The sequence below is a fragment of the Orbilia oligospora genome (genome assembly GCF_000225545.1).
Source record: "Orbilia oligospora ATCC 24927 unplaced genomic scaffold scaffold00054, whole genome shotgun sequence".
NCBI classification, from domain to species: Eukaryota; Fungi; Ascomycota; class Orbiliomycetes; order Orbiliales; family Orbiliaceae; genus Orbilia; species Orbilia oligospora.
In genome coordinates this window covers 2,783,031-2,805,427 of record NW_011645611.1, presented here as the reverse complement: position 1 = coordinate 2,805,427, position 22,397 = coordinate 2,783,031, and the positions used below count along the sequence as shown (strand labels likewise).

Here is a 22,397-nt window from a genome sequence, read left to right as displayed (position 1 = left end):
GCCTTTCTAGGCCCAATATCTATTATACAATATCAACTGCAGGCGATATACCATTGCAGTCGACAAATAACACCCCTAATTAACCACTAAGGAGCGTATGCAATTGACGAATCCTCTAAGTTAAAGATCGTTCTTACGTCGTCTGCTAGGAACCCCAATCCAAACCGGCCTCTTAGGCGCCAAATTCGGCTCAGATCGAGATTCCCTCAAAGACGTCGCATCCTCTCCATCCATATCCTCGGCAACCTCTCTTATCCCATCTCCTCCAAATCCATCCACGACATCTCCAAGTTCCCCGGACGCATGAAATGACACCGTAGGGCCATTACCAGAATCCGCAGAGTTGGGCGCGAATCGTTTATAGTTTAGTTTCGGTGGACTACTACGGGTACGCTGCATAGGCACGTTTGGAGGGCTAGAAGACTCATCATCTGTGAGAAGGTTTGCCTCGTTGCTAGCGCCGCTGGGTACCTTCCGTAAAAATGACCGCTGGGGACTATATCCTGGTCGTGTTTCTCCCTGATCAAGGCTGAGATGGTATCGCACTTTCGGTGGGCCATCTATTTCCGTAGACTCACTGTTGACCCTCCCGGCCAAAGACTCTGAGTTCGATAAAGATCTAGATCGAGACCGCTGCCTTGAAGGTTCAGCGTTGACCATATTCCATCCAGTGTGGTCCCTCGGCGCTCGAGGTTTTACTGAAGCTGTTTGTGCTATACCGCTGCCATAAGCACCCCACCCAGAATGCTCCATCGATGCTTGGGATCTTGCGGCTTCTGATTTTGCTTTTATAGCTGCTATAGCATCATCTTTTGTAGCGACTTCTGCAGCTAGTTCCTGTTCTTTGTGTTCCTTTATTTTCATGGTGGCCTCAACTTTGAGAGGGTAGAACCTCCCGAGTGCTTCTTTGCTAAGATCTCTCATAACCCACATTAACCGCCCAGGATGATAGGGCAACTTCTCAACAAGAATAGCTTCGAGGATACACTGTGCGACATAGGCACTCCCTAGCGGCGGGTCTCTGCACGCGGCAGCGGTGTCTTCCACATCCAGCGTTTGATGATGCCAGAGGGCATAGCATCGTAGATTCGCGGCGCCAGTGCCTAAAATCCCGTCCGGTTTCGATTTGGCATACTCTTTCACCCAATCATACGCCCGAACAAGCTGTGGACCCGCGGTTTTAGGAACCCTAATAACACTGGGTTTCTTCGGCGTTCCTTCGTTCTTTGCTGCTAATGCCTTGCGTTTGTGGTATGCTTCGATGGTTTCCTCATGCTTGACGCTATGTAGAGGGGGTATTGTGGGGCGAGGGTCCAACGCACACCGTCTTTCCTCAATAGCCTCGTATACTCTGTAACTGGCGTATGCATCGTTCGCGGCATCTAATACAAACATATTAGTATCCCTAGTCGAGTTACCGCTGTAGCGTTTTTGTTCTTACAAAACTTCTGGTCATCATTCAGCTCCCTAGACCAATTACTCGTCCTGACATCGCCTTTGTTCAAGGGGAGTTTAAGATGTTCCTTGCAAAGGTTTGTTAAGCTCGCCGGGAGGCTTTTCCCGGGAGCGGGGACATTTCCTTCTGCTGCAAATACGAGGCTGTGAAAATGTGAAAGTTCTAGGACCCCAGCCGGGTTGACATTTATTAGAGTTGACAACCGTGTCATATCGCCTGCGCAATTGTCAATGTAAGCTCTTTGTTGATACAGAGATCTGAGTTTTCTGACCTTTGATCGATACACCCATCTTGAGAATACTAGGATCCTCGAGTATCTTCTTCAGTGTCGGAGCAAGGAATTTTTCTTGACAAATAGTTAGAAGAGACATATAGTAAATTGATTTGGGGATACATACTTGTGGTCGCTGGGAACTTTGCTAGATGAAAGATAGCAACTCTTTCTTGGTTGGCGACTTGTATAACGGAAGCACAATTGCTATTCACCTGATAATCAGCATTACGCAGTAAGGAAATAACTTCCTCTCAGCGTCAATATACCGTATGTCCCTATCGTTAACCGTCGGTTTCAAGATCGAATTCGGAACCCACTCCATATCAAACCCAATGGCCTTATCATTTTCGAACAACTTTGAAACTGTTTCCATCTCATCGACATCCGTAACATAATGTATCTTCGGTGGGAACTTCTCGGAATTTATATAATGATTCATATCGTAAGTCCCTTTCGCTTCGACTGCCGCCGTTAAGACTTCTTCGCTCGCCTGGTAAAGTAGCGAAATATATGGGTCTTTTTCGTCCGTATAAACTATCGGTTTGCCTTTCCACTTAATAATCTCTATCCCTTCCGGAGTCCTAACTCTTTCAATTCCTGGGTCTTCGAATTCCTCTCCTTCTGCCTCTTCAAGAGGTGCGGTTGTATCGGCTTCGATCTCCTCTGCTAAAGCTTCAACGGCGTCTTGGAGAGTTTTAACATCGCTTAAAGGTCCACTCGTCGAGTCTGCTAATAAGTCGCCCTGAAAAGTATCAAACCCCGCAGGAACTGTTTCCCTCTCCTTCCCATCTGTTGTAAGATTCATCAATCCAGCCCAATCCGGTCCACGGAAAGTACGCCTTATCCGAACTCTTCTAGTTGTTGGAGACTCTAGTATATCCGACGGCGAATCTGTCGAGTCGTTAGGCGTATCAAGCGACGACTTGCTGGAACTCATAGTTTTGAAACCTCGAGCTAGGGGAGTATTAGTCGAGGAAGACGAAGTAAACGGAGAGACCGGCGTCATAGGTGAAGGAGCGAAGATAATTCCTCTCGATGGATTCCATAGTCTGTGCGCATTTGTTGGAGTAATAGGCGTCATTGGTGAAGAACCGTTGTTCGAAAACGAAGTTGGAGATGTGGTTGCTGACGGCTGATAAGCAGTATTGAGGGGCGGGCCCATTTTCGTCGGTGTATTCGCCATATTAGCTGCCCCAGCAGCAGCAGCAGCAGCTCCACCAGCACCACCGCTGCTGCTACCACTAACAATCGTCTGTTCCTCCATAATAAAACTGTGAAAGCAGCAGCGGGTTGTAGGCCGTCCGATTGATGTTGTAGCAGCGCGAACTTGAAGCGTGGGTAGGCGTCTGCTCATGGTGGGGGGAGAAGAAGGAGGGGAAAGAAGAAGCTCGAGAAAAGGTGAGAATCGAAAGCCGAAAGCTCAGGTTTAAGTAGTGGTTTGCCGCCGAGTATATACAATTGGTTTGCTATCGGTGGTCCTGTGACTCAAAAGATCCGTGCGAATGCTCAACGTTGTCCAAGGCGTGCATGAAGGAGGCTGTGGAGTGGATACTGAGATATTTGGGGCCGAGGCGACAATGAGGCTAACTTCATGCTTTCACGAATGAATGAAATAAAAACTTCGTAAGAGTGAGAGATATATCGTATGCGATTGGATTTCAGCTTTAAGGAACTAACATGCCTTCGAAGGAGCGACTGGTTTGCGGTGGGTTTGGATGGGATTTCGCAGCGTCGGTGTCTCTGCTTTGGTGTTGAGTTTTCAGCATCTCAAAATTTGCTTGGCGAGCTGGCGAAAACAAAGCGAGCAGGCAATCAGTTGCTTGCTCGCCTGTCCTGAAACCTCAACTCCACCACTCATTCACTTCACCCCTCATCATCATCGAATACACTGGACACAATGACGTCTCAAATTCTCCCGTTAGGTACCTGAGATTACGGTTACCTTATTCGATAGCCGGACGGATCGCTGACATTACCGGGTTGCTCCAGAGCTTGTCGACAAGTGCGTCGGTTCCAAGATATGGGTGGTCATGAAGAGCGAGAAAGGTAACCGAATTGATTTCCCACCATTTGCAGTACAGGCATCATAACTAACACCAATTCAAGAGTTCAGTGGCACATTAGTCGGCTTCGATGACTACGTTAGTACGTGATACCCCCGAAATACCCATCGATACACGCCTGGAACAGGAACGTTTGCTGATAGGTGGGCTGTTGCAGATATGGTCCTGGAGGACGTCACAGAATAGTACGTTCATACCAACAAGTCGTTGATTTGGATGACTGAGGATGTATACTGATTTTGAAATAGCGATGCTGGGGAACAAATTAAGTTGAAGAAGATCCTGCTGAACGGGAACAACATTTGCATGGTATGGTCACCTGATCCCGGCCCTACTCTAGCTACGAATTCTAATTCTATCTACGATGCAGTTAATACCTGGCGGGTTCGGGCAAGAAGGAGCATGATGTCGGTTAATTTCAATTATACGAAAAGCTTTGTTCCCATACAATACATGCTATTATTCTAGCTTCGACTCCTGGGTCCACCTTTCCTTCAGTTTAGTAATGATAATCATACAAATCAACGACGATACCCCGAGCCTTTCATCCCATTACTCATCGGTAACCTGCCTAACCCCCCCCATTCGACCCACAAATTCCTTTCATGAGGTTTATCTCGCCTTGATTAATTTCCCTTGAGTAAACGTGATGAACTCATTCCCACTGATACCCTCTGGGTACTGAAGGTCCTTAACCTCCCATTCTCCAGCACCATACAAATAAGCCTCAGTGGGACGGCAAAGTTCGCAGCCAGCCATTAAGAACGGCCAAATCATGTTCGCAAGTCCTACCACCGAATAAGTCAACATATCCTCCAAAAAAAAAAAAAACTTTGGTGACGACAAATCAGGCATGGAAAACTCACTCTGTGCAATAGCTCCTATGCCTCCTTTCGCCTTTATGTGTTCCAATACCAAGAACTGCCCTCCAGGAGCCAGGAGCTTATACAATTCTGCAATGGTAGCCTTAGGATCTGGAATACTGCACAGAACCTTACAAGCCACGATGGTATCTGCCGAGCCTTCCTCGATCCCGAATTTCTTGAGCGTCTCTGAGTCTTCAACACCGGTGCCAACAATTGTGTAGATGTCGGTGAGGCCCGCAGCATCAATTGCAGCTTGAAGGGCTGGGTGGAAACCCTTGTTCGGCTCAATGCCGAAGACCTTGGTGACCTTAGATTTGTCGAAGTGGTGGACTGTGAAGCCTGTTCCTGGACTATTTTTGGAGGTTTCCTTTAATATGGCGGACTTCAAAAGAGTTATCTTGAGGTGGGCTTTTTCATAGCATACCCTAGATCAAGGACCACACCATAGGCCTGTGATATCGTCTTATTCGTCAACTTCTCATCGGCTGCAGAGGGTCTACCGACAATCGACCAGAGAAATGTAAAGTTTGCCTCAGAGAGCTTCGATTTATTGAAGATATCGAACGGCCTGCCCTTAAATATGAGACCAAAGGCAGCGAACGGGAGACCTGGCAGAAATTAGTACTTCAGTAAGAGGAATCATTGAGATTTAAAAGAAAGAAGAGTCCTTACTAGCAAACCCAGCTGTCAAAAATATGGAGCCGAAGAACAGACTCTTAATCTGGCTGATGACTGTCATTTTTGTCTACAGTAGGCTGCGTTTTTTGTAAATCTGGGGTGGAACAAGGAAGAATAAAATGTTAGGAAGACCAAGGTCCCAAAAGCTTTAAAATTCAATTAATTCCCGGACCGAAGGCCAAAAAGCTTAGTGTAGCGGGGGCTGTGGGGCGTTAGAATATTGGCAACAGGCCTGCAAACCAACTACCTAACTCTCCAAACAAACCAAAAAAACGGGAAGAAAGATAAGAAAGAAAGAAATAAAATATCAGTGCCGAAGCAATGGAGAGAAAGCAGCGCGCAAAAGAGTCTAGTATTTATAATCAAGAAAACCCTCTACTAACTTTATCTCCCAGGATCCGAAATCGCAAAAAGCAAGTACAATTAAATATCTCAGTCAGTAAGTGCCCAATTGAGCTAACCAATTTGAAGTTGCATCTGAAAAGTGCAGCGTGCGGCGAGCAAGCCACGAGGGCCTCCTTGACGGATATCTTGTAAGAACCGGGTCCAGTGACTGGCAACTCGGTTCAGTTTTGCTGTGTGTTGGATTTGTCGTTTCTTGACGCTTGCCCGAAAGGGGAATTTTCGGAGCTCAAACATTTCTGGATCAATCAGCTTGTGAAGCATTGAACGGCTAATGTTACTTAGAGTGGACCGTTGTATAGTAATGCAATGTTTTGGATAGTGGGGGACTGAGGTATATTTGTCACGATATAGAAACTACTATCTGAGGAATCACCTTACAAGTACTACTAGTTAAAGCTTATCTCGTAAACTAGAATTAATTTAATTGCTGCGTGCTTATTGCGAATCTTTGTAATCATTACTACTAGCTATAGCTACTGGGTATGCATCCCGTATCCAGGCGCTCAGGTGTTCTGGAGGATACAGAGCACATCGTGAGGACGATCTCCATACTTAGATCTTGAGCCAAAAGAGGAAGTTAGTGAATGACAAACGCTTTCCAACAACCACATGTCTTGGCATATTATGCGTTGCGCACAAAAAGCACAGGAAAAAAATGAGTTGACTGCGAAATTGGGAATAGCCCAGGAAAGACCCAACCTGCAAAAGTCGACAGTATCAAAGACACCTAACCACCACCCCATCTTTTTTCAGCAAACCTTAAGCCGACATCAAACCCCGGACCTTAGGAATCTCCCATCCGATACTCGAAGCTCCACCGACTGCTCGAGCCAATAACCTGGTGTACTGTGCTTTGTCCAGCTTCTTTTTGCGACAAGAAAGCTTGATTCATATCCTACCCCCACCAGTCAGCCCACTATGGCCGCTACCGTGAATACCCTCCTCGTTGAGGGCTCTTTCGATGACCAGGTTATTGAATTAGCCGATTACTTCGATACTTTGAAGGGTGTGAAGGAAGGCGAAGCTACTCTGTCACAGGAACTGCAACCAATGCTTGAGAAGGGCGAGAAGGAAGACGTTATGGAGAAGCTTGTCGAAGCTAGCTCCGTTTTATCACAAGCTCCAGAGAAGGGTATGCCTTATAAATTTACCGGCATAATATATTCTTATGATGGTTCTAACCTCTACGCCATATAGAGTACATCCCAGCATACAACCTCCTCGTCCACCTAATACGGACCTCTCCACTCCTGCCTTCCCTCCTCGACACCGTCACTGCCAACCTTGCTATTCCTCTTAAGAACTCCCAGAATGGCGCCACTCTCTCCCTCACCATTCTCACTACAATCTTCAACATTCTGTCTCCAGAATCATCGTTACGATCTGAAGTCTTCCGAAGCATCGTTGACATTGTCGACAAGAATGGATTATATGATGCCCTGAAACCTCAGCTCAAGAGCTTGGACCGATGGCTACAGGAGTGGGATGCTGGTGTCGAGGATACCAGGGAAATTCTGGTTAACATAGCTAACGTCGCTGAGAGAGCTGGTGATAAGTATGTTTCTCTGCGCCCTTTTGGTGGCACCTACTTTGGGATCAATTGCTGATATCAAGGCGTAGCCAATTCTACGAGTTCCTCCTCCAAGCTCTCCAAAGGTTCCCAGCAGACGAGGCAGACGAGGATGAAGCCCGAGAGATCGCTATCAGGGCCATCAAGGCCGCCATCACCCTCCCACACCACATGGAGTTCAGCGATCTCGCAGTATTGGAGCCCGTTAAGGCCCTTTCGGCCACTGATCCCGATCTTTACGCTTTCTTCGAGATTTTTGCCGCTGGTGAATTCCAAGATCTTGAGGAGTTTAAGGAAGAACGTGAAGGATGGCTCGAGGAGAATGGTAAGCTCTACAAATTAGTACCTAGTGGTGTGGTTCCATAAGGCTAATGAGATATAGGTATTGATGATGCTGTCGCCACCCGCAAAATGCGCCTCCTTACTCTAACCGCCCTCGCTGCCTCGGCTCAAGACCGCTCTCTCCCATACTCTCGAATTGTCGCTGGCCTCCATATCCCTGCCGAAGACGTCGAACTCTGGGTTATTGACGTCATCCGCGCCGGTCTCGTGGAAGGAAAGCTCTCACAACTCACCCAAAATTTCCTAATCCACCGTGTTTCGTACCGCACATTCAACAAAGAACAATGGGAGGAAGTTCAACAGAGACTAGAAACCTGGAAGGATAGCTTGAGAAGCATCCTTGAAGTTGTCGGACAGGCAAGGAGACAAGTTGAGAATCAATCAGAGAAGGAGAAGACAGCAGCTGAGAGAGTATTGCAGCAGAGTGGAGATGGTGTTTTGGGCGAGGCTTAGATATACTAATGGGGTTACCCATTTAAGGATGGTGTTTCTTTATGCTGGCCTTTCTCTTGCTCATCCCATTTACTATTAGTGCGGTACCCTGTATTTTATAATTATTGCTTTGTATAGGTACACCGCACCTACGGTGGGATTCACGTTTCCCCTTCTCTTTGTGTGATCCTTTTCGATCCCTCCTGTTCTAGGGTTTTTATATCTGCGAATGCGTGTGTTAAGGAAAAGTAATATTCTTTTACGCAGGGCTAGATGGCTTTTCTCTCTCTCCCTCTATCTTTCTTTTTCTTTTTACGAGCAGTAGATAATAAAAAGTTTCTCTTTCGCTGGTATTTAGCTACTCTCCGCGGTGGGTGAGCTTAGGCGCTGGATATATCAATAGTGAGTGTGAGCAGGCTTTACAAGATGCATAAAGGAAATGGCTCAATCTCATAAATTGATCTTTACGAGATATAAAATAGCGCTCGATATTCACGTATAAGGTAACACCAGTATGTGCTTCACTATTAATTAATGATAATCTGTTCAGCTAAGATTATATCTACCAAGTTGCCAACACTTTTATTGGCAATACTACCGTATCGTCCCAAAAAACTGATTGAGAAGGATTGTCCCCATAATCGGGGGTAACGTTAATTAACTTTGCCTCTGTTTTTTGGAGGACGAGCTTCCTCAATATATCTAGATATGGATAGTATTTATCTTATAGATGCTAATATTGATGTCTTCATGGCCAGTCGCAATTGGGATGACGTGTATCTGACTTTTAAGTCTTTACCGCAATGTTTTGTTGTAAGACTGCTTCATTATAATATGAGCTCCTAGAATGTGTCCAACAGACGGATGATAAGAAACCAATACTTTACTTTAGCTAGAGCATGATAAAGTATTTTAGCATTGCGAAATTAATTCCTAATTATGAACCTGGAAGTAATACGTGTATACGTATATACGTATATGGAATGGATATGTAAGTACCTACTTCTTAGGTACCTACATGGTGGCCAGTGCCAGATCTGAGTTACCGCTTGGATCCTGGAGGTGGTTCTGGGCTAGTACTGGTAAATATTACTCCATATAATGGTGCCGTTCCCTCTCTTTACACTAAACAAGCTAAATGAAAACTAGGAACTCCTTTAATTCTATCTCCCTTACTTAACTTTCTTTCTGCCCTAAAACTTTTGTAAATCAAAGCTGGATGTCGAAGCAGGATGGCTCCAGTCTGAGCTCATGGCTAGGGAAAGAATACAACATAAAGTTGTGTTGGTGGATCAAAGAGAGCATCGATAGCTTGGCAGGTTTTACCGAGACCAACCACACCTCTTCGCCAATCTCGACCGGGGATAGCTCTTCATTTTTTTGCGACATCAAATTATCCTCCACATCTTGCGCCTGGTCTTCCACAAAACTTCAAACTTATCATTCTATACACTTTGCTTGTAAAGACACATATAACTCCACAACCATGAAGCTCTTAACAGGTACTCGATATCCACCCCCCAGATAATTCAAGATCCCAAAACGATCTTCATAATAAAAAATAAAAAATAAAAAATAAGGAAGATAGCTAACACCCCACATTCACCATCAATAGCAAACTTCATCTCTTGCGCCGTCAAAGCCTGCAAATCCTCCTCCCTCTCCTTTCCCCTCCACTTCAAGGATGCCGAACTAGCCTCAAAATCCGTTCCATACAACCCTTTACTCCTTTCAAACCTTCTCCCACGCCTCGATTGGCCAGCATTAGTCACCAGCAGCAAAGAATTGGGATTCACATTACCAGATACTAAACCGGAATTACCCCGTCTGTCTGCAACAGCAGCAGCAGCAGCAACAACAACGAGTGATGGGGATATGAATATGGATAGTGGTGTTGGAGAAGAAGATGAGAAGACTTTGAGAATGTTGCACAAGGTTTTGATGGAGACTGAGGTTGTGGAAGGGAAGATGGTATGTGGGAGTTGCGGATTTGAGTATGGCATTCATCAGACAGTAGGGAATTTCCTGCTGCCGAGTCATTTGGGTAAGTTTCCTTGATCTGAATATCGTCAACATTCCAAGGTGGCGTTAGAACTAACGGTTTTTGCATTATAGTCTAAAAATAACTTGTGATAGTATAATTACAAGGTTATACACCAGCATATAAAGCTATGATGGTTCGGACTCCATCGAATGGATAGATACTTACACATTTTATCAATACTATGTAGTGTCGAAACGATACGTACGAAGTTAAATGTATATATAGGCGTTAACGGTAACGGTTTGGGATTATAGACTAAAAGCCATCTGTTATTTCATCTTTTCATTCATTCCCGATCATAATAGTGTCAGATCCACCCTTAAATATCGACCTCTCTCATCATAAAGACGAGATGGGTCGCGAAGGCAGCACTAATCGGCATCTAATGTACATGAATATCGCAGAGACAAATAATCCTCGAAAAAAACCCGAATCCCTATAATAATACAGTACAAGTTCATGTGAAAGCAAAAAAGCAGTTAGGAGAGAACCATTGCAAGTCAGAAAAAGAAGCACAAGAATCCGTCACGCCTGGCTACCCGTCTCCAAAACAACCATCCAGTATTCCTGTCTCCATTTTATTTGCGAGTCCGTACAAAGTTTCGAAAGACAAGAAAGTATTAGAACCAGTAAGCAGGAAAAAAAACATATCTCAAAGCATAGAACGATATCAATAAGATGCAAAGCGACACAGCCAAGACCCTGACTCAGAATATAGCTGTGTTCTAATCGTCCAAAGAGATCTGGTAGACCTCATCATCTTCTGGATCGTCCATGCGGAAAAGATCTCGCATACGAGCTTCGAAGTCGTACTTTTGAGGGTAAACAGGCTTCTCAGCTCGGCGAAGGACGTCCTCCTCCATGGCTGGGAAATCGAAGTCCCGATAGTCATGAATGCCAGCATCGAGGTCGTCCAAGACCTTAGACATTTCTTCATCAAGAATTGGAGCGGTTTTCTTTGTCAACGTAGCAGAGTAACGCCCATTCTTCCCGAGGGGGTGGAATACGCCGTTGCTATCTGGCTTGGGGTCCTTGTAGTAGTGATTTGGGTCATTGTAGTAGGGTTCTACACACAATGGGTTTGGCTCCTTGGGAGCGACAGGGACGAGTTCTTTGGTCCTGGTACCGGTAGCCCAACGTGACTTTCCCGAGGCAGCTGCCCGACCAGAAGCGGCGGACGATGGCCTAACAGCGCCAGCAGATGGTGGTCGGGCTGAGGTAGCGGATGATGGTCTAACAGCGCCGGCAGAAGGTGGCCTAACAGAATTGGAAGAAGCTGGACGAGTTGGACCCTTCTTGGCAAGGGAGGACTTGGTGGCCCCAGAATAGTTTGAAGCCTTCCTCTTGATGACAGGTTGGGTGCCTTCGGTAGCAAGTCCGGCTTTCATGTCGCTGACAAGAGAGTCGATTTGTTTGAGGACATCTTCCTCTTCTTTCTTTTCATCATGATAGGTGAGTTTCTTGAACTGGCTACGCTGCTTGGCAGTGTAATTGGGAGTAGACTGGACATCCTTGAATAAGGTTTGCTTAACCTTTCCCATATCAATTCGGACATAGTCTTCAGGAATGTCGGGCAATTCCTTAGGAGCTGGAGGCATGTACTCGATCTCGGGGACATCCTCCTCTTCTTCGGTGAGCTCCTTAGCTTGAGTGACAGAGAGGCGAGTCTGGCGTCGAGTGCGCTTTTTGATAGAAGAAGGAGTTGTCTTCTCTGGCTTGTTGGTCTGCGATGGATCATTGAACGTAATGATGGTTTTGGCCTTTACGTTCGTATCCTTACCGCCAAGAGGGACACGGCCACGAGGTCCTAAGATATCGTTAGAATTTCATGTTGATATTTGGTCTGGAATCTAGGAAAAAATGTACCGAGTGGAGTTTTGAAGGCATCGGCTTGGGCCTTAAAGCCACTCTTTCCGCCCAAATTCATGGCAGAGACCTCATTCTCGTTGAGTTTCCCACCTGGGGTTTTCGAGAATCCACCCTTGGCACCTTGGAGAGCATTGACTCTATTCTCACGATCTCGAGTGGTGAGCATCATCTTGGTGTTTGATTTTTTTCGTGTCGGTTAACTAGTCGTAGATTGAAGGTTTGAAAGGTTGGTGAAAGCGAGGATAAAGGGACGTGATTGTTGTTGTTTTTTGTTTCGAAAGGATTGAGAGTTTGATTGAAGGGAAATATAGAACTCTTTATATATACTACTGTTTACCACGGGCCACGAAGACTAGCAGTTTTGAGGTTGACGTTTCGTGGCGTATACATACGAGACGATGAGGAATGTAAAGAGGTTGAAGGCGTCGAAGAGGTTGAAACATGTGGTGGCGGTTGGGTGTTGTTGACGAAATGGCTGGATTGCTGGTTGACTGGCTGCTACATATTCTGTGAACGTTTCTAGACCGTCTATAAACAAACGTGGGGATGTGTTGAGATTGTCGTTGTTGTCGTCGTCAATTCAGTCTTCGATGCCGTTGTCGATGCCGTCGTCGCGTCTGGTTACTGGTGATGGCGGCTCTGCACCCAGGCGACATGGTGATGGTGTTTTCGGGGTTGGTAACTGGTCTCGTGTAAATAGAATGGGCAATCACCCCGGCAACGCACAACACAAAACAGGCAGCCAATGAGCACGGGGCTGCCCCTCCTTCTCTGTCTTTCTGGCTGGACCAGCTAAACTGAGCTAAGTCGCCGCCGACCCACAGCAGACCAGCCCGCCGAACACAGGACACCTCCTCTTCTTCCCGCCTCCCTCCAACTTGTCCCTTACGAATCCACCTTCGATATAAAGTATTCTGCCCCTGGTAAGCTGACCCCTTTCACTTCCCTCTCATCCCATCTCGATTTTATTATACCCTCAATTCCCATTCAACTTCCAAGCTTGTCAAGCATCAGTTAAGCTCGGTACTTAGCTGTGCGTGAGTGCGTTCGTTTGTTTCCCCTCTATCCCATCTGCAACCCCACCTCGAAGCTATCACATTTGTATCACATCACATAGTCACTATTTCTCGTCTAAGGGGAGAGACACGTAACACCTGAACACTACAGCTGACACTTACGACTGCTTTTTCTTTCTTTCTATTCATTCTTATTTAGGACCTCATCCGTCTTTCGTCTTCTCTGTTACTCCAAATTTCATAAGAGTTATCCCTATTATTACCAGTATTATTATTCGCCATGGACAGAATTAAGGAGGTATGACAGACAACTCTTCTTAGCTTCAAATTACAATCCCTACCACGCTGCTTGGCAGGGGATGGAGAACACAAACTGACGATCGCTCTTTCCCTTCTACAGAAGCTTGCCAAGCAAAAGGCCGATCTCGACGTCGCCAATGACAAAGTCGACGAACTTGAGGCCAAGATCAAGGAATTCGAAGCCGAACAGACCAAGAAGGAGGGCGAGATCTCTTCCCTTACCAGCAAGAATGCCCAGCTCGAAGCCGATGTAGAAAAGCTCGAGGAGAAGCTTGCCGAAGTCAAGAAGGAAGCTGCAGCAGGTGCGAACCTTGGTGTCACCAGTGATAATTTGCAGAGGAAGGTTGCCGTCCTTGAAGAAGAGGCGGAGACAACAGAGAAACAGCTGAAGGAGACCATCGAGAAGTATGTGCTTCCTTAGTGTTCAGACGATGCTAACGTCTCGTCTTTTTTCTTTCTTTCTATCCTTCTAGCCGACCACAAGGTACTGCCATATACTTTTGAACACTAGCTGATCTAGAATTGATAATACTTAACTCTAGGCTACGCCTCACCGATGTCAAGGCCGAGCACTTCGAACGCAAGGTTCAGGGTGTGGAAGCTGAACGTGACAACTGGGAGAAGAAGTACGAAGAGGAAGTCGAGAAGTACAAGAAGGCTAAGGCCGAACTTGATGAGCTCGCAACCAGCTTGGAGAACCTCTAAATGGCCCACGGCTTTCATATCCTCTATCTCGCGTTTGGGAAGGGGATCCTTGGATGGTCGATATGGGGGGGATTCCCGCACGGTAGGAATGAATTTGGATCCTGCGTTTCGTCTCTCGTTAGACACGCATAGGAATTGGGACAAATTGTGTAGCTTTCTTCCTTATTTACTTGCGTTTTCTTTTCCTCAATCGATCCGATATGAATCACTTTCTTGGCGGCCTGTCGTAGATATCGTGGAGATAGCATTTTCCTTTTGGCACTTCAGGGACTCTTATTCTACCTATTAGATTGTGGTAGTGATTAAATAATTCGTCTTGATGACGTCTAATCATCATGTCTTGTTTCCACTATTCATCAATAATTTATATAAGGCTTTTTCTGGACACACGTTCGCATAGTGGCGGATGACGCGGCGGCTAGTGCTGCCGAAGTTAAGAGTAACGGCTTACATCCCTACGATCAATCGATAATTCACGTCTGATTTTATATCATGATCGAAGAAATGGCAATACTATCTGATTGCACTTCAATTCTATGCCACAAACTTCCATGAAGCATAGCTAGTTAGATACCAGTGTTATTCTTTGTCAATATAGCCCCGCTCTAGAACCCCTCTAGCTCTCTAATACCATCCTTATCAACAATCTTTACCAACAGGCCCTTAAAATCAATAGGCATTCTCCTCTTCAACTCCTCATGGCAATCTTTCATCAGTCCAGCCACTTCCTCAACACCCATACCCTTCTTGTAATGCGCGTCCAAAATACTCAAACAATAGTACTGTGCATACCCATGAGCCGCATATGGAATCTCTGCAGACGAAGCCAAATAATCCAACCAATAAAGCTGAGGCTCTTCCTTCTTGGTATCATACCCTCCGATCAACATGTTAACAGTATAAGGATGTCTACTGCGAAGGCTGCTAGCCAACTCTGTTCTTACAAAACTGGCGACGGAGGAGACAGGGAGGTCTGAGGAGTGGCGCATGGTGTAGAGTTGGGTGTTTGCTTGGATGAATTCAGCGAATTGGATGGTGTCGCCGGCTTCACCGGAGAAGGCGAGGAGGGTGTGGTCGTTTAAGGCGCGAGTTTTGTCATCTGTGTCTTTGACGACGGTGATACCGTGGAGGAAGGCTTTGGAGGTGCCGATTAGAACGAAGTCTTTACCGCGGATGCCGAGAAGGACGTCCCTAGTTTAGTTCTTTATGTTAGTATATAGATCAATAGACATTATGAAGCAGGTACTGGCTTCTGTGATATAAGGATAAGTAACTTACATGGTGGGCTATATGGGAGTGGTGGGTATGTGGGTGAAGAGTGGAGGTAGGTTTATCTGTTTGATTGAGTTGACAAGGAGCTTCAGGTTTGGTACAAAGATCCTGTATGGAGCTCGTAGTTCTTCGCTACGTGATGTTCGAAGATGAAGCCGAATATTTCGTGTCGATGATGGATGGAAGCTCAAGATAAACTGGAGAAGCAGAGTAGTTGTGGTACGCAAGCTAACAACTGCGAGGTTCGTGTTGGAGCTCTCACCCGCCACAGAACCGTTCCACTAGCCACAAATGAAATGGCCCATCTAAGTGGCGGTGCAAAATTTCTGCGGCTTAAAACTTTCGCTGCTAAAGAAGATCCCTGCAAAAAAAATTCATACACAGAAATGGCGTCCTGAAACTTTCAAGCTTTTTCGTCTTTTACATTCTTCATCCCCACCACCATCCATTAGAAGACTCCCTCCTCATGTCTTCATTCTTCACTGCCCCCGCTTCACAGCGGAAGCGCAAGCGATCGGGCACAGATACTCCAGCAAATTCGTCTCGAAAAGCATCTGGAACAGCGAAGCCACCTTCGAAGAAGCGACAGGTCCGCGACGAAGAGATATCGAGTGATGACGATGATTCGATTGATTCCGCAAGCATAGCCTCAGCTGAAGATAGTGACGATGAATCGATTCTGGGAGAGACAGAGGCCGAAAAGCGACTACGTTTGGCACAGCAGTATCTTGATAATCTACGAACTGAGACTGGTACGTCTACTCGCATCCATCCGTTTTCGATCTGCATCATGAGATCGATTGTTCATACGCCGCTTTATAAGCTTACTAACATCTATACTTCTATATTTAATAGAAGAACACGGTTTCGACGCTGCGGATATTGATCGCGATCTCATTGCCGAACGTCTAAAATCTTCAGTCGCAGAAACACACGGCAAACTCTACCGCCATATTGCGACTTCACTCTCCTTCTCCACCTCTTCACCAATCCAATTCCGTCATGCATTTCAAGCCACCACATCCGTAGCAATCTGCCATCCTTACATTTACACAACCACAAAAGACGTCGCTTTGATCAAATGGAAATTTCCAACTTCAGTCTCCTCACGCGCTCATGGCAGTTCGGAAACTGTATCGCAAGAAGAAGAGGGGTTGAAACCTAAACAAATCCGCTGCGTAAGAGGCTCGCGCACCCGTGAGAACCGCCCAACAGACGCAACATACCAAGGCCATATCGACACCATCCTGTGCGTTGCAGCTTCACCGGACGGGAAGTACGTAGCGACAGGTGGGAAGGATTCGCGCATAGTAGTCTGGGATGCGGAGACTTTAAAACCGTTGAAAGTTTTCAAGCACCATAGAGATTCTGTTAACGGATTGGTATTCAGACGAGGCACGAATCAACTATATAGCTGTAGCTCTGATCGAACGATCAAGTTGTGGAGTTTGGACGAATTGACCTATGTGGAAACATTGTTTGGTCATCAAGATGAGGTTATGGCAATTGATTCGTTGGCATATGAGAGGTGTGTAACCGTGGGTGCTAGGGATAAAAGTGCGAGATTATGGAAGATCGTGGATGAGACACAGCTAGTATTTAGAGGTGGCGGCGAAGGCAAAGTCAGGAGAAGAGCGGAACCAGAGGCTGTTCAAGAGGTGGGATATACAGAGGGAAGCATTGATTGTGTATGTATGGTTGATGAGGAGCACTTCGTGACGGGTAGCGACAATGGGTAAGATTTTTCGGGGAACCTCCAATATTGTTTTTTGGGTTCCTGTGGCTAATCATACAATAGTTCCATATCACTATGGTCGCTACATAAAAAGAAGCCGGTATTTACGATAAGAACGGCGCACGGTTTACGGCCATCGATAAACCCATCCGATCATTCTGCAGAAGCAAATCCGGAGGATGTCAACGTTCCTCGGCAACCTTATTATATCACTGCACTAGCGGCAATTCCTTATTCCGATGTATTTTTCTCTGGAAGTTGGGATGGATGTATCCGGGTATGGAAGATTTCAGAAGATAAAAGGAGTATTGAATCAGCCGGAGTGATTGGGGCTGGGGCTGGGGGACAGGAAGCAGAAGAAGGAGGCGTGATGCTAGACGAAGCAGAGTCACGGACACCCTTCAGAGGTGTTGTTAACAGCCTGGCTGTTTACGAGAAAAATTCTGGTCGGGAAGACGAGAGCTGCGTGGTTATCGCAGGCATTGGACAAGAGATGAGGATGGGTAGATGGCTAAGAATTAAGGGTAGGAACGCGGCGGTTATGTTTGTTGTTGATAGGTTGGGGAGGAAGGTTAATGGGGCGTCTTGAAGTGGGTCTGGGAGATGATTTCAATATCACCAAGCGAGCCTTCATGGCTTGAAGGACGCTCTGGAGCCGAGACTACGAAGGCATGGACTTGAACAAAACGGCAAGTCCGAATATTTTAAATAATTGTACGATAACGGGTCTGAATGTTCTCGTGGCGTTTGTAGAAGCCTTTTTTTTACTTCATGATGAATGTGTACTCTAGATGTAACAATATCTTGAGAATCTACTAAGTCTTTTACAGCTGAATTCATACACTCTATCTCATTTAGTATGGGGGGCGCTCACCTCTGCCTTTAGTCTGGTGGAGCTCTATGTGCAACCTCTGCCTTGGCTCATTGTCTGGGGACTATTTCATATGTCTGTCTGTCCTGTGCCCTTGATTAAAACGGCCAAGTCGGCGTAGAAATAGTCTGGAGGACACCCCTTCTGCCTTGGCATAGAAATTTGCAACCCTTGAATTCAGGATATTACGTTAGGCTGAGGAGCCTCTCGACGGATTTTAGTACACATGGTTACTAGTACGGAAGCTTGATGGCCATTGCGATACCACTACTAATGTTTGCCTACTATGTATACCGCTGTTTTTCTTTGATCTTACTACCATATATAAGATGCCTCCTCGTCCCGTCTCGAGGCCAGGTCTAGAGAGGCTAGGGAAAATCATCAGCCTCGAGGAAACTACGCAATGTATACCCTTGGCGATCGGTGCAGTCGCATGAATTGAAACCAATGCAGCAAGCTGTGAATTAAAGCAATCAACTAACAAAGGAAAGAAGAAAAAAAGAAAGTCTGGAAATTTCGAAAGCATCGGCTAGCAAAAATAACGTCTAAGAAACTAATGAATGCAGCCTCGTTCATAGCCGTGGTTCTCTAATGAAAGAATCCTAAAGACCCAAAAGAGAGCCGGAAAAACTGCAGAATCAATGACACACTCATTACGAATACCCTGCCGGGCCCTCCCTCTTTTCGTCCCAAAATCTTCCCACATGGGTAGGATCACTGTCACAGGGAAAAGAGAAAAGAGGGAGGAAAAAAGAAAGAAAAAACGCATCGTGATCGTCAAAATCAAAATCATGATCAGCTTCGAATCGCAATATTTGTCGCACCTTCTTTCTTTGCCTTAACTTTCATCTTCTTCAACATGCATTTAATTCAGTCTCATTCGATAAAATCTTCATATGCAGTGTGAACTAGTTCATGTCGCATAGATACCAGATTAGCCAAACGCCTAAAACTATGCGATGCAACCGGAGTGAGTCCACATTCAACAAAGACTGGTTTAATATAACTTTATTCGGGGCCCGCTCCTCTGCATGTGAGGTACAAAGTTTATTTTTCCGGAATCGTCTGCAGAAGGAAATACGCTAGTGTCAGACTTTATTTTCATTGTGATAGGTTAGGTTTGTTTGATGTGGAGACAAAATTAATATTTTTACTGCATATGCATGGTTACACAGTTATTGCATTGATTCAAGATCATCTGTCCCGTGAAGTATGCTGGTTTAGTAGATCCAGGCTTAAGGCAGAAACGGAATTCATCGATGACGGAGCTCTATTGTTTGCAGTTCGTTTCTAGCATAACTTCTAGGCATATAAGGGGCTAGATGCCGCGGATCCTATACTTATGTTTCGAACTGTGGAAGTGTGTGTTGGAGGGTCTGAAGGGTTGAGCCTGAAGTCTGGGAAAGTCGGATTGCAGTTTGAGGAAGCACTTCACTTCAAAGGCAAATAGGTTATGCATGCAATGGGATCACATTTCGGTCGAAAGCAAGGGCTTTTTCGCTTTTATTCAAGTCGGAAGGTGTGACCTAAATTTCGGGCATTCACGGGAGGATGGAATTACTGTTGGGAGTTTATGTGGCCATTGCATTGGAACGGGATGCATATGCATCATGAGTTCGAAATCGTCGTGTTGATTTTGTGGTGAAATATTTATGTTACACAAGTTTATAGAATGACGCACGCTAACTTATGCCTGAATCCCGGTGTAGATTAGTTCGGTTTCTTGTAATCCGCTATGCAATTCGTCTTTTGTTTTTATTAAAGCATGGAGAGCAATTTTGGCCGGAAGGTTATAAGGTGGACCCAGGTTTGAAGGACTCGAAACATGATCGTTTGTTCGGTGTAGTCTATTATAGGGTATTGCGTATATGTTATATAAGGACCAACTAGTACAGGCTATCCTAGAATACGGCCAGGCACGAGGCTACTAGTATACTTCGGATGGAAACCCAGCTGACTATATTCGACTGTGGGTCGGTCTCGTTCCCAAGTTTGCTAAAACAGCAATAAAAGGGAAGATGCATATGCAACTAGCTTTTTTTTTTGGCAGTCTTGGGAATTAACAAAGCTAAGCACGACTAGGTCCCTACCCGAAGGCACAGCAATTTGAATTCCGGAATTACGCCGCTCCAGCCAACAAAACTAGAGCAAAGAAGATACAATTATCATGGGGGTATTTTCCATGTACTCTATTCATGAGCGCGGAACAAGAATTAATGTGATATCGATCTATCATATTTTAAAGAATGCTGTATGCATGCATGGATGCTGTGCGAGTTAGTGGTAGCATTAAAAATTTGTACTACGGTGTCTATAGTATTGGTTTGATCGATTGAATTCATGAACCCGGTAATTGCTGAGGACAAGCGTTTTAGGTACTACAAAAATACGGAGCACACTAACTTTTGATACCCGAGATGGACTCTGATTGGAATATATAGTGACTTGACGTTCCATCCGTCATGATCAAGAAGTTTCCTTCCTACTATTCCCGTTCCTCCAACGGTTGGAAGAGCTCCACAACCCCATTTTGTTCAACTGTACTCTTAGCAACCTCCACAAAATTTCTCAAACCGGATCTTCCACACTATAGCTCTGTGTGTGTCTACCTAAGAGGTACTTTACGACTACTTAGTGGTCCGGAAAGCAAAAAAAACGAGCAAAATGTCTACAAGTACTGCGGCTCACATTGTTAACCTCCCGACGGAAATCTTTTTCAAGATCCTTAGAGAATTAGACAACAGTGGCGAGCAGCAGGGTCTGGAGCCGGGTTATAGTTACCCCAAGGCCACGGCCTTGGGACGTCCCGACACCCCGGCGGATCCGAACAGAAAGCCTGCCCGTAGATTTGATGCCATTTCGAGATGCTGCAAGAAGTTGAGGGTTCTTAGTTCCCCGTTTCTTTTCCGATATCTAAGGGTCAACGTATCCGATGAACAGATTGCGATTATCCTGTTCCGGACTTATATAAACTCTAACTGGATTTTCCAATATACCAAGTAAGGGTTCACCCGATTGGTCCACTGGTGTAATACATACTGATCCTCCGGTTATTGGACCCCTACAGAAGGCTGCACTTCGTCGTGGATATTCGGGCAATTATTATGGCGAAGTTGCCGACGTCTGTAATGGTACCGAACTTGAATGTCCTCATAAATTTGATTGCAACGTTCTTCCAATACACAGGGAGAGTTGAAGAACTGCACTTCATAGTAAAATCGGAGATTGTTAGCAATGGTATACGCCGAATCTTCAGGTGGCGCCGACAGCAAATCGAAAACTCGCTCTGTAACGTGAGATCTCTGAAATTTAGCGCTGGGAGCGAGTGGGTTATCCGCTTTTGTGGCGGCTATTCCGGTTTACAGGAGCTCGAGAACTCGCCCGGATTATCTGGTCGGGTGTACGTTCCGTATTCCATCGATTTTGCAGGGGAATCTTCGCAATTTTTTGTGCCGCCGGGGAATTCGTCACACCCGCATTATTATAAGTCGGTTTTGAGCCATGTTGGAGAGTACAAGGCTGCCATTATTATGGAGGGGATCTTTGCTTTGCGCAGGGGCCCGGAAACCTTGACGAAAGTGACCATATACGGAAAGTTCACTACAAGTGGGCTAGATGGTATGGTATTTCAGTTCTAGAAGTAAAATATATAAGCTCTCAAGATTAACAAGTGGCATAGTTTTTATCAAGTTTATACCCTTTGTTTCGTACCTGACGATCATTGGAGGGGCAATTCAGGTACGTGTAACCTTCTGTGCTCAAACGCCGCCGACAACAAACTAACTTGTTGCATTTTGAAATATGTAGCCGAACCACGCTCATATCCTAAGCCAGCTTCCAAACCTCACGCTTTTGAATTTTGAAGGTGGACTAGGATGCCCTCGTGAAACCTTTGAAAGTTGTCCTGAGGATATTACCACTCTTTGGCATTTTGGTAGGTGTATTAGAACCTTACAACAAATGTGGATTGAGGGCAGATTCGTTGGCGAAATTGTTCGAGATACTCGAGGTGATGTTTTCCCTAACCATATGATATGGAGAGATACTTTGGTGAGGTGTGATATCCTGAACTCGGGTTCTGGGGATGTAGAGATGGGCGGAGGCTAGACTGTATATAATTGAAATGGGCAGTGTCGGCTTTATTGGAATGCACCGACGCTTTGGACTTAAATTCTGGGATGGAATAAAATTATAAAATTATGGCTGGGTAGATTGCATCTTGAGTACGTTCGTTTGACTAATTGAATTTCAATATCAGAACAGAATTATTCCTTTCCTAACTTCAAGTATATACTTCTCTTATGCATACACATTAGTCTCGTTCCCAGTACACATGTGCTGGAGCGAGCTCTTGTTGCAAATGTCCTCTTCAGCTGTCCATAATCCCAAGAGCGGCGTCTATGCTTCAAGGTTTGAGAAACTAGAATACAGAGAAAGGATATCCTAGTCCCGCCTCTGGAAATGATTATATTGGAGATTAGTCTTGATATCTAATACAA

At 45.5% G+C, this 22,397-nt stretch overlaps 10 protein-coding genes across 10 annotated transcripts; 6 read left to right on the top strand and 4 right to left on the bottom strand.

Annotated features, from left to right (window-relative positions):
• Nucleotides 1-120: 120 nt before the first annotated feature.
• On the bottom strand, nt 121-3,084 carry AOL_s00054g842 (uncharacterized protein; the record flags this gene model as incomplete). Its single annotated transcript, XM_011122158.1, has 5 exons — nt 121-1,382; nt 1,442-1,672; nt 1,728-1,802; nt 1,855-1,934; nt 1,997-3,084. 5 exons carry the CDS (start codon nt 3,082-3,084, stop codon nt 121-123), a joined length of 2,736 nt encoding a protein of 911 aa, XP_011120460.1.
• Nucleotides 3,085-3,627: 543 nt separating this feature from the next.
• AOL_s00054g841 (uncharacterized protein) lies at nt 3,628-4,199 on the top strand (the record flags this gene model as incomplete). Its single annotated transcript, XM_011122157.1, has 6 exons — nt 3,628-3,652; nt 3,720-3,776; nt 3,837-3,875; nt 3,951-3,978; nt 4,042-4,102; nt 4,164-4,199. 6 exons carry the CDS (start codon nt 3,628-3,630, stop codon nt 4,197-4,199), a joined length of 246 nt encoding a protein of 81 aa, XP_011120459.1.
• A 206-nt stretch (nt 4,200-4,405) lies between these two features.
• Nucleotides 4,406-5,398, bottom strand: AOL_s00054g840 (uncharacterized protein; the record flags this gene model as incomplete). Its single annotated transcript, XM_011122156.1, has 4 exons — nt 4,406-4,581; nt 4,660-5,009; nt 5,084-5,267; nt 5,332-5,398. 4 exons carry the CDS (start codon nt 5,396-5,398, stop codon nt 4,406-4,408), a joined length of 777 nt encoding a protein of 258 aa, XP_011120458.1.
• Nucleotides 5,399-6,660: 1,262 nt separating this feature from the next.
• On the top strand, nt 6,661-8,107 carry AOL_s00054g839 (uncharacterized protein; the record flags this gene model as incomplete). Its single annotated transcript, XM_011122155.1, has 4 exons — nt 6,661-6,874; nt 6,940-7,297; nt 7,363-7,637; nt 7,695-8,107. 4 exons carry the CDS (start codon nt 6,661-6,663, stop codon nt 8,105-8,107), a joined length of 1,260 nt encoding a protein of 419 aa, XP_011120457.1.
• A 1,465-nt stretch (nt 8,108-9,572) lies between these two features.
• AOL_s00054g838 (uncharacterized protein) lies at nt 9,573-10,219 on the top strand (the record flags this gene model as incomplete). Its single annotated transcript, XM_011122154.1, has 3 exons — nt 9,573-9,588; nt 9,702-10,057; nt 10,202-10,219. The coding sequence occupies 3 exons, from the start codon at nt 9,573-9,575 to the stop codon at nt 10,217-10,219; spliced, it is 390 nt and encodes a 129-aa protein (XP_011120456.1).
• Nucleotides 10,220-10,855: 636 nt separating this feature from the next.
• AOL_s00054g837 (uncharacterized protein) lies at nt 10,856-12,168 on the bottom strand (the record flags this gene model as incomplete). The annotated part of the gene is made up of 2 exons (XM_011122153.1): nt 10,856-11,937; nt 11,997-12,168. 2 exons carry the CDS (start codon nt 12,166-12,168, stop codon nt 10,856-10,858), a joined length of 1,254 nt encoding a protein of 417 aa, XP_011120455.1.
• A 1,127-nt stretch (nt 12,169-13,295) lies between these two features.
• On the top strand, nt 13,296-14,020 carry AOL_s00054g836 (uncharacterized protein; the record flags this gene model as incomplete). The annotated part of the gene is made up of 3 exons (XM_011122152.1): nt 13,296-13,313; nt 13,416-13,720; nt 13,858-14,020. The coding sequence occupies 3 exons, from the start codon at nt 13,296-13,298 to the stop codon at nt 14,018-14,020; spliced, it is 486 nt and encodes a 161-aa protein (XP_011120454.1).
• Nucleotides 14,021-14,625: 605 nt separating this feature from the next.
• AOL_s00054g835 (uncharacterized protein) lies at nt 14,626-15,725 on the bottom strand (the record flags this gene model as incomplete). The annotated part of the gene is made up of 3 exons (XM_011122151.1): nt 14,626-15,211; nt 15,299-15,306; nt 15,717-15,725. The coding sequence occupies 3 exons, from the start codon at nt 15,723-15,725 to the stop codon at nt 14,626-14,628; spliced, it is 603 nt and encodes a 200-aa protein (XP_011120453.1).
• Nucleotides 15,726-15,758: 33 nt separating this feature from the next.
• AOL_s00054g834 (uncharacterized protein) lies at nt 15,759-17,616 on the top strand (the record flags this gene model as incomplete). The annotated part of the gene is made up of 3 exons (XM_011122150.1): nt 15,759-16,044; nt 16,148-17,027; nt 17,091-17,616. The coding sequence occupies 3 exons, from the start codon at nt 15,759-15,761 to the stop codon at nt 17,614-17,616; spliced, it is 1,692 nt and encodes a 563-aa protein (XP_011120452.1).
• Nucleotides 17,617-20,562: 2,946 nt separating this feature from the next.
• AOL_s00054g833 (uncharacterized protein) lies at nt 20,563-22,005 on the top strand (the record flags this gene model as incomplete). The annotated part of the gene is made up of 4 exons (XM_011122149.1): nt 20,563-20,897; nt 20,966-21,516; nt 21,578-21,636; nt 21,706-22,005. The coding sequence occupies 4 exons, from the start codon at nt 20,563-20,565 to the stop codon at nt 22,003-22,005; spliced, it is 1,245 nt and encodes a 414-aa protein (XP_011120451.1).
• Nucleotides 22,006-22,397: the final 392 nt, after the last annotated feature.